The 10000-nt window shown below is 36.8% G+C and overlaps 2 protein-coding genes across 5 annotated transcripts in view; one reads left to right on the top strand and one right to left on the bottom strand.

The window, feature by feature from the left end:
- Positions 1-10000, top strand: part of LOC144967487 (ras-like protein rasD) — an 84185-nt gene that overhangs the window by 42817 nt on the left and 31368 nt on the right. The window lies entirely within an intron of this gene.
- The window catches only part of LOC144967486 (uncharacterized), a 4844-nt gene continuing 189 nt past the window's right edge, over positions 5346-10000 (bottom strand). Inside the window, exons 1-3 of the mRNA XM_078904798.1 lie at positions 9251-10000; positions 7511-7753; positions 5346-5603 (exon numbers count right to left, since the gene is read on the bottom strand). The exon at positions 9251-10000 is cut by the window's right edge and continues 189 nt beyond it. Of these exons, the coding sequence (XP_078760924.1) occupies positions 5392-5603; positions 7511-7753; positions 9251-9254 (459 nt within the window). The 5' untranslated portion in view covers positions 9255-10000 and the 3' untranslated portion in view covers positions 5346-5391. The remainder of the gene's footprint in view (positions 5604-7510; positions 7754-9250) is intronic.

A 10000-nucleotide genomic window follows, 5' to 3' on the forward strand; every position in this document is an offset into this window, starting at 1 on the left:
TTTTAGAATATTTCTGTGTTTAAAATGGAAAATGTCACAAAGGTGAGTTATGTTTATATTATAATTATTATTATTATTATTATTATTATTATTATTATTATTATTATTATTATTATTATTATTATTATTATTATTATTAATATTATTATTGTTATTATTGTTATTATTATTATTATCATTATTAGTATTATTTTTATTATTATTATTATTATTATTATTATTATTATTATTATTATTATATCATTATCATTATTATTATTATTATTATTATTATTATTATTATTATTATTATTATTATTATTATTATCATTATTATTATTATTATTATTATTATTATTATTATTATTATTATTATTATTATTATTATTATTATTGAAAGAATGAGAAGAGAGAGAGAGAGAGAGAGAGAGAGAGAGAGAGAGAGAGAGAGAGAGAGAGAGAGAGAGAGAGAGAGAGAGAGAGAGAGAGAGAGAGGGACAGGAGAGGAAATTAACAGTTTTGAAAAATATTATTGTTTAAAATATTCTATACTCACCCTTTGTTGGAAAAATTGTCTTTAGGGTCTATTCCACTGCATGACTGGAATAACCCAGGCGTCTGCCGCAGTGCAGCACAAGGAAAAGTAAGCTAGAGTGAAAGGCCACACAAAACTGTTGGAGTCGAAATCGGTACATTCTGGGACGAAGCCATGACTATACCAATGTACCACGCTTTCTCTTTCGATACAAAATGTGAGCATTTATCAAGAGCAATATCCGCTAATCGTGCTCAAAGCTTATTACAAGGGGTCCCTGGTCAACTGTGACTTAACTTGTTGGACGAGACATGACGCTTGTTAGGCGATATTTATTACCATTTTAAGCCGACAAAGACAATGCTGTTAATGACCAGGTACTTATTTTATGCCTGAGTACGGTGAGAGAATGTGAATAAAGAGTTTCATCCAAGGACTCGAAAATTCGCCCCCCAGAACGGGACTCGAACCCTGGACTTTCTAGTTCAAAGCCGAGTTTATTACCACAAGACCACGTATCGCACATAAAGGTTTACTTGTACCCATCTATATATATAGTATATATATATATATATATATATATATATATATATATATATATATATATATATATATATATATAAATATGACTCATTCTCAAAAGGTGGTCCCATGAATGTCACAAATAGGTCAATTTTTCAAAATGCACCCAAAGCTGTGAAATTCCACCAAAATGTAAAGTGAGACCCACAGTTTATATAAATATATAACAGAAGATAAGTGAAGCAAGGGTCACCCAGCTACAGGCGAAGAAACATGCTATGCACACATGTCTTGTACGACGTGCATGACAGAGGAAATGTGACACATAAAGCACCAAAACACAAATAAAACACTTTGAAATGATGCTGTTTTCAAATTTATTTGATGAAAGAACATTAAAAATAATATGAATGGTTAAAGAAAGAAAAATAACTATCAATTATACACAAGTCATTGTGTCATCATGGCGTACAAGAATATGGAAATCATCCAAAAAGACTTATCAAAAATACTAGGAACAAAATAAGCCAAATATGACCATTATACAAAAACACTTTCATGACAGCATCTAACAACACAAAGAACATTCATTAAATAGAGTCAAAACAAAATAAACAAAGGTATAATTACTTGTATGACATAATTATGATGACACAAACTGAGCTATGTGCCACTTTGTTTTTAAGGGTTTTACAGCGCTTGAGACACATTTAGGTCATCTCAGCGCCAATAATATGAAAGGTAACATGACGGTAAAAAAATATAGATTTACAACTGAAAGTACACAAGAAAAAGTAAGACAAAAGGGAAGCGTTCAAATAGGGAAAAGATGTAGCTAGATTCCAAAAGCACACTGTCAGTGACAGTGTTCTTAGTTTGAAATACCCAAAAGTCTCATCCATAAACAAGCGCAAGTCCCCAATAAGTATAAAAGGGAAACACTCAAACGTTTACAATTCATGATAGATATAACATGTAAAAGAAAACAATACAATACAGATCAGCACCTCGTAAAACTAACTAGAAATTTGTTTTGTTTTATAAGGGCTTCACAGCGCTTGCGACACATCATATCAGTGCCAGTAAAAAGGAAGAAATTAAATGGGATAGTAAAAAGTTCCAGAATTACAATTAAAGCACCCAAGAAAAGTTAAGACAAAAGGGAATTGGTACAAATAGGAAACAGGTCGATTTCAACAGCAAATCAAAGTAGGTACTTAGTTTGAAATCACCTAAATGTCTCATCCTGACGTGAAGCACAGCTCCCCACTAAGAGGAACACACTCAAATGTTTACAAATGTTATATATATATATAAAACATAATATAGTGCAGAATCTCATTCCAAGACAAAGACAGAAAGCAAGTTTAAAAAAGATAAAGGAGGATAGAAGGCACAGTAATTAGCTCTCTGCCCACTATGGGAGTCAGGAACCTCACCCAGGCGTAGCAGTTCAGTCACCCATGGAAAATAATTTTGGTGCACACTACTGTAGTAGGAAGCTAAATTGACTGAAATTCAATTGCACAAGGGTCGTTAGATGTAGAAGAGGAGCAACATGATTCGCTACCCAATGCTCATCCCGCATGTCCCTAGAAAGAGCACCACAATAAAGCAATACAATCCTTGTGTCGCGAACAGCCGGTTGTAGGGTCCTATTAAAAAAAGAGGAAATACTAGCAGGGCCCAATGTAGGGTACACAGACATGATAGGAGATCCAAATGCATTACATGCAGCCATGAGCTGCCACATGCCCATGAAAGAAGATGGTCTACTGACATCTAAAACTTCTGCCTGATAGGTCATATAGAGATCCTCACAATGGAAATCAGAGAGCAGAGAAAGGGTTGCCAACTCCTCAGAAGGGAGAGTGAGATAAACAGTGGAATTGAGAACCAGTTCAGAAACAATCCTACACCTAACCTCCAGGTGGCAATCCTCGGATCCAAACGCCCACACACTAATAGATCTGGGTACACAATTGCCATCCGCTCCAACCATCAAAGGATAAAGACACGTCAAACCCTTAGGTACCAATGCCAGGGCAGCCTTATCAACAGAGCCTTGGCAATCAAGAATGCTAGGGTAAGCTAACTGTGAAGGAAGCGCAAATTGTGAAATTAACCCCGAAAATGAATCGACACAAGCTACAAGATTATTGTATGACTGACAATTTGACATTTGGAGAGAGAAGCGTGAAAAAATTGTTCTCGAGACTCTTCAACCAACAAGGGTTCATTGATAGAAATGGTAACAAATCCACTGCTTTATCATCAACTGGGACAGAGACTACATTATCATCAACTGGGGCAGAGACTACATTATCATCAACTGGGACAGAGACTACATTATCATCAACTGGGGCAGAGACTGCATTATCATCAACTGGGGCAGAGACTGCATTATCATCAACTGGGACAGAGACTACATTATCATCGACTGGGACACAGAATACGTTATCATCAACTGGGGCAGAGACTACATTATCATCAACTGGGACACAGACTACATTATCATTGACTGGGGCAGAGTCTGCATGAAAAATGACTGAATTATCAAGTGGAGCCGAGCCAGGTCTGAGACTCAACCACATATTGGTAAATTTCATAGGACGCCAAGATCCAACAAACTCAATATGGGGGCAAGCATTGTAACAACCGGAAACACACGCAGGACAAAAGCAAGACAGATTTCGAGCAAGCAAACCATCTTTGACTGGCCTGACACTATGAATGGCTCTAGTACCAGGAACAGTTTGCAAGGAACAGGAAGAAATGACAGGAAGATCCTCACTTTGCACCATCTCGAAACACCGAAATAAATGAGAACACTCAGAATCCAATGTTGAACTTATGGAGAGATTACGCCTGCAAAAATCTAACATATCAGATGCATTCTGTATGACAACTGTTCTGGCAAGTACCGCACGACTTGCTGCCCGCTTCACAACACCACCTAAGCATCACATGGATTCTTTCCATGACGAGACCCAAAGTAGCATCGTTCAACAGTCAGCAGAGACTCGCGACTGAGATGAAAAAAGAAGAAGAAAGGAAGCTTTGACTTATATTGTGATGAGCAGCCGTCACTGAAAATGACCATGTGATGAATGTGTGGAGGGAGGTGGGTGGAAAAGAGTTTTCTTACTATCGCATCTACCATATTGGCAGAGTGGCAAAGGTCGTCTGAAAGAAAAACAACATAGATGTGACTCTCTCACCACATTGACAATTATAATACAAGACACAGGGGTGCACTGTGACTTGCGAATACCCATAATAGGCAGACTGTGGCTGATCTTGGTTACAACACAGGTAAATTTTCCGCAAAATCCAGTGTGAGAACTGCCCAACCAGATGGCAATGACTTGCATAGCAACCTGTACTGATGAGACTGCCAGCGATGGACATAATCATGCAATGCCAAGTTTCTCGACTCACACTTCAACTCATCACCAAACTCATCGAAGGAACCTCTTTTGTTCACCAGCTCCAACCGCGACTTGCCTCTCCGCATCACATACTCCCTCTCTTCCACTCTAATTCCCTATCACACACCATTCTTGCCTTGTTGAGTACACCATCAAGACCATCGCTCCCACAATCATTACACCGCCTCATCAAACACACCCTTTTCAATTCCTCACACACAGTCATTTTCACCAACTCTTTCACACTGTCAACACTACAACCACACAACTTCCCCAAAACTCTCATCTTAATCATTGGATTTATGCATATATCACACATGCACTGCTTGTATGGTGTCTTCAAAAAGCTTAACACATTTTTTGGGCGTTTCTTAAAAATGTAGCCCGACAAACAATGGTCCCGTGTTCCGCTACGAAGTCATTAAATAAACTAACAATTGTTCTATCCAGAATCTTTCCTTGAGACAAGGTCCTTGTCAACAGCGTTTTTGGAGGAAAGATAGACAGAGTTGTCTTCAAATACTCAGTAATGGCTTTATCAGTGGCAGACTTATAAAGCCTCCGGTATGGTTCTGTCGCACGAGTCCTATGAAGGCCATGCTTCCTGATGGAATATTTGTCCATCAAGGAGCCAGCAATGTCTGTGATAAGCGACTTCGCTTTCAGAGCAATCTTACTCCGCATGGGCTTCAAAACCTCAAACATTTTTGTGAAGAGATCAAGCGAAGCAGTTGGTTTAAGCTTAGTTGGGGATGAATACTTGATGCCTAGAGCATCAAGCTCTGAGGCTTGACGCTTGTGAAGTTGCCTAATCAGCTGTTGCAGATTGATCAGCAATTTCTTGCCAGATCCCAGCTTTTTCCGAAGAGCGATGAAGAGCTGAAGACCGTGCAGATGATGTTGGCACAGTATGTGCGTCTGATGTCACAGGGACTGCAGCTGCTTTCGCTTTCTCCTTTTTGGAATGGTAGTATGCCCTGTTCTTCTCCTTCTCCCTCCTCTTTTTCTGGGAGGACATATTAGCTCTCCGTTTTTGCTGAGCCAGCCTGTTGTTCTCTCGTCTTTGCTCAACGACTTGCTGGGTGGCCCTTGTTGCAGGTTTCGGGGCAGGTTTCTTTTTCTTAGACACACCATCCCTGAAAGAGACGATGACAAAAAGAATTAATGTAAGCGGAATCATGTCTTATCAAATGAGTTTTTCTAAAATATTATGTTTAACATCTGCAACGATTAAAGTTAAAACTCATGACAAGGAGACACATTAACAATCCCACCCCCAGTTCAGCAATATGGCAGTATTGCAATATAAATTAAACAAGGAAAAAAGAAAAGAGCTGTCGCCTACTATCTGGATACCAAAATAAATCATGTCCCTCAAATTGCACCATATCCTTACACCCATTCACTTCAACTGATAGCACTGGTCCTGTGGTGTTATGCAAATCTTAAAACAATGCGAACCCAAACCAAAAATTTCAGTCTATGTATGTCCTGTCATCCAGCTATTTGACCAAAAAAGGCTTAACCATAAAAACACCAACATATTGCACAGATAGTGTATTGTTCTTGTTTTAAAAAAAAAAATATTAATCTGTTGTTTTACTTCTGTTCCATATACAAATCATCATGTCCAGGTTATGGCAAACAATTATATCACCAAAAAAGAATTTATCAATCGGAAGCCACGATATAATAATAACCTTCCGGAAACAACCCACTAAACTCAAGAAAACCACTTCTTCCAAAAAGGTAATAGTCACAGAGACAGAGACACCTGGTCTGGTCCCCCAATAACACATAAATGACAATTTGGACCATCAGTTGAAAGTTTTGGAATAAAAGTCATGGAGACCTGGCTAAATTGCAGGAGATTGCAGTCTTACTTACATATGGTCTACAGTAACTGTAATGTATTTTAACAGTGACTAGATTTATTTTTATTTGCTTTGGTGTAATAATTGTATCTAAAAAGGTAGAAATTCCAATCCAGTGGGTGTTACAACCTTTTCAGACATTGACATAATAAAGTACCCCTAAAATGTATGTTAACATTCCTTTGAACCTACACTGATACAAGAGCAGGGTCCAAAAAAAAAAAAAAAAAAAAAGGACTGGAGTGCATTCATATTTCACTGATTTATAACGGGGGAAAATGGGTGATGTGCATCTTAATATCAACTCCTTATCAAAGATGATTCAATTTAGTTATCACCAAACACAAAATCTGTAACAAATAGTGAAAATATAAAAAAGAAAAAAAAAACAAACAACAAAGTATATTCTATGCTACATGCATACATTTTATGCGAATCCCAAATAAGTACAATCAGTATTAGCAAAAAGTGGCTTTCTTATAAGCAAATGACCTTAAAGAAATACACATATTAATTTGGCCGTCTAAACACATCGTTAACACGGTACTGGACTTCATACTAAAGTGTCGACATAACTCCGCAATCGTTGCTTCATTCTTCTCCACTTTTATGGTGGAGATTTTCTTATTTGAGAATAATGTTCACATTGTAATGAGTTGAACTTAGGTATGGTGACGGTATGAATTTGGCCAAAAGTTTGCCGAAAACAAACAGACAAGTTGACAGTTGACAACAGGAACTGACACGCTATGACGTAAAAAAAAAAAAGTGGTTGTGATCATGGTGAACGGTGCCGATAGGTACAATACATTGTATGCGATCTGTACTGCAATGAGGTTACTGATCTAAGATATTTCATCATGAATTTGTGTATATGGTTATAATTTCAATCAAATTGCTCAGTTTTTGGTGAACTAAGAACAATGTTTACAACTACTGGTTTGAGTTTACCATACTTGTGTAAAATATTGCAATAGTGGACAGGAAAATCAACTTCGTTTAATTGGAACTGCGGTTAGTCGCAACAACGAACTTACACCATTGCGGTGCAATTGAATAAAAACTATGCACCTGTGTCGCGGTCACTGCAAACATGTGAATAGTTTTATCAGTGTGAGAGATACGCTCCAACCTTAGGTCTCAGTCCGAGCATTGCCATTACAACATACCTCTTTTTCTTTCTTTCTCGAATACGGCGTTTAATTTCTGCTGCTCCTTTTTCTCATCAGACAAACTGGCCCTGTACTGCCTTAAACGCTCCCTTTCCTTTGCTTTGAAAGCTGCAGCCATTACGGAATCCGACAAGATTTTTACTCGATACCTCAAATTTGATGCCTTTTTCTTGTCGACACTGGAGGCCTCACCATCAAGGTCATCAAACAGCTTTTTGCAAGCTGCCCTTTTAGGCCGATCTGTGAATCAGAAGAAAACAGGAGTACTTATAAGATACTGTGGTAAAAACAAAGACACCAAGCTAGCCTATTCATATCAGCTAAGACTAAGACATAGTGTGCGCTTAAGGGAAAAGTTAAATATAGATGTTTAACCACCAGACTGGTGATGTGAGAATTAGGTGAAATGCGCTTTTACATGAGCCTATTGCCCAATACAAGTAGATACATGATCACAGCTACACCATAACATTTCAAGTCACAAGTCAACCACCTAAAAGATTATAAGTAAATACTGACAAATAAGGTGTGTCAAATTCAAACAAGTAAAAAATAGCAGTAAAATGATATTTGAATTATAAAAACCAAAAAAATCAAAACAAAAGAGTGCCATTACTTATTCACATTCTAACAAAAGATCAAGACTACCAACCTGGCAGTACCTATTTTTCCATAACAAACAAAAAAAAAAAAAACAGAACAAGACACTTTTTTCAATTGGTACCACAATGTATTCATGCTGTAAAGCCCAAAATGCCAAGACAAAGTACGACAGGTGACATTAAAAAAATCATGTCACTTGATCCATGTGGAGTACAAGTCTTAATCCATGACCAATAAGCAAACTCTCAAATAAAAATGATGTTGAAGACATATATTTGGAAATAATTCACAAGATATTCACTATGAGTAACAATCCCTGCCTATAATATGATACAGAAATGAAAGAAGCTATGGTTCAGCTTGTATGACAAAATGACAAAAAACAAAGACAAAGTACGACAAGTGACATTAAAAAAATCATGTCACTTGATCCATGTGGAGTACAAGTCTTAATCCATGACCAATAAGCAAACTCTCAAATAAAAATGAAGTTGAAGACATATATTTGGAAATAATTCACAAGATATTCACTATGAGTAACAACCCCTGCCTATAAATATGATACAGAAATGAAAGAAGGCTATGCTTCAGCTTGTATGACAAAATGACAAAAAACAAAGACAAAGTACGACAAGTGACATTAAAAAAATCATGTCACTTGATCCATGTGGAGTACAAGTCTTAATCCATGACCAATAAGCAAACTCTCAAATAAAAGTGAAGTTGAAGACATATATTTGGAAATAATTCACAAGATATTCACTATGAGTAACAACCCCTGCCTATAAATATGATACAGAAATGACTGTAGGCTATGACTCAGCTTGTATGATATAGTGACAAAAAAAACAAAGGCACCGCACGACAAATGACATAAAAAAAATCATGTCACTTGATCCACGTGGTGGTACAAGGCTAAAATCACGAATTACACCAATATCATCCTATAAAAAAATTGAAGAGTGCATGCACTTGGTATTATTTCTTAAAATAAATGTTGCCTTGTAAAAAATTCCTACATACAAATAGTTTGAAAGAGTCATTGCTGAGGACTCGATTGTACGATACAATGACACAAAGAGAATAACATGTGTACGACAATATGACCGAGTCATAAAATAGTGTCATACTTACCCATCAAGGTTTTTGAGAGCAGACAGCAGGTTCTTAAAGCGATCGATGACGTCCGGGTGATAAGTGAAACAAAAATGCTTTGTCCTGACACGTGCAATCGGTAGGAAGCGAGTTTTCAACTTTGTTTTAATAAAGATTTCTTCCTTGTGCGACAGTCACCCAACACATACGACGTGAAGCTCTGAGAATGACCGAAACTGTGTGTGCTCACGATTTTTATACTTTTTGACGAAATGAAACGGAAGTAGTTCTTTTTAATTAACTTAGGCACATTTTTCTACTGCTCGGAACTGTTAAGTACCGGGGGAAAGCTATTTGTATGAGTTAATTGATGAAAACTTGTACGGCGGAAAATGACCGAAACGAAGTTAAAATATTTTGAAATATCATAAAATTATTTTTTTTTACCCATAGTAATTATATACCCCACTCTATTAACTCTACTGTGAAGGAAGTAATAGGACTGGCCATAAACACATTCTAAATCGACGCGTTTATAGTAAAAAATGAGTCCTTGTTGAGCCCTGACGATGACCGAAACATCGTCGTACGAAGTCAATTTTTTCAAACGACCGAATATAATTAATATGTGATTAAAATTCAATTTTTCAGATTTGAACAATATATTTTACATTTAATTCTAATCTATAAATAGATTTGGACGAATAGAATGTGATCAAATTGCGAAAATAGAATCTAAAATGTCGCCTAGTTCAGACAGTGACAAAAACGTGACTACAAAAATCAGAT

Source organism: Berghia stephanieae, chromosome 3, assembly GCF_034508935.2.
Source record: "Berghia stephanieae isolate SIO BIC M18660-M18661 chromosome 3, UCSD_Bste_1.3, whole genome shotgun sequence".
Classification (NCBI taxonomy): Eukaryota; Metazoa; Mollusca; class Gastropoda; order Nudibranchia; family Aeolidiidae; genus Berghia; species Berghia stephanieae.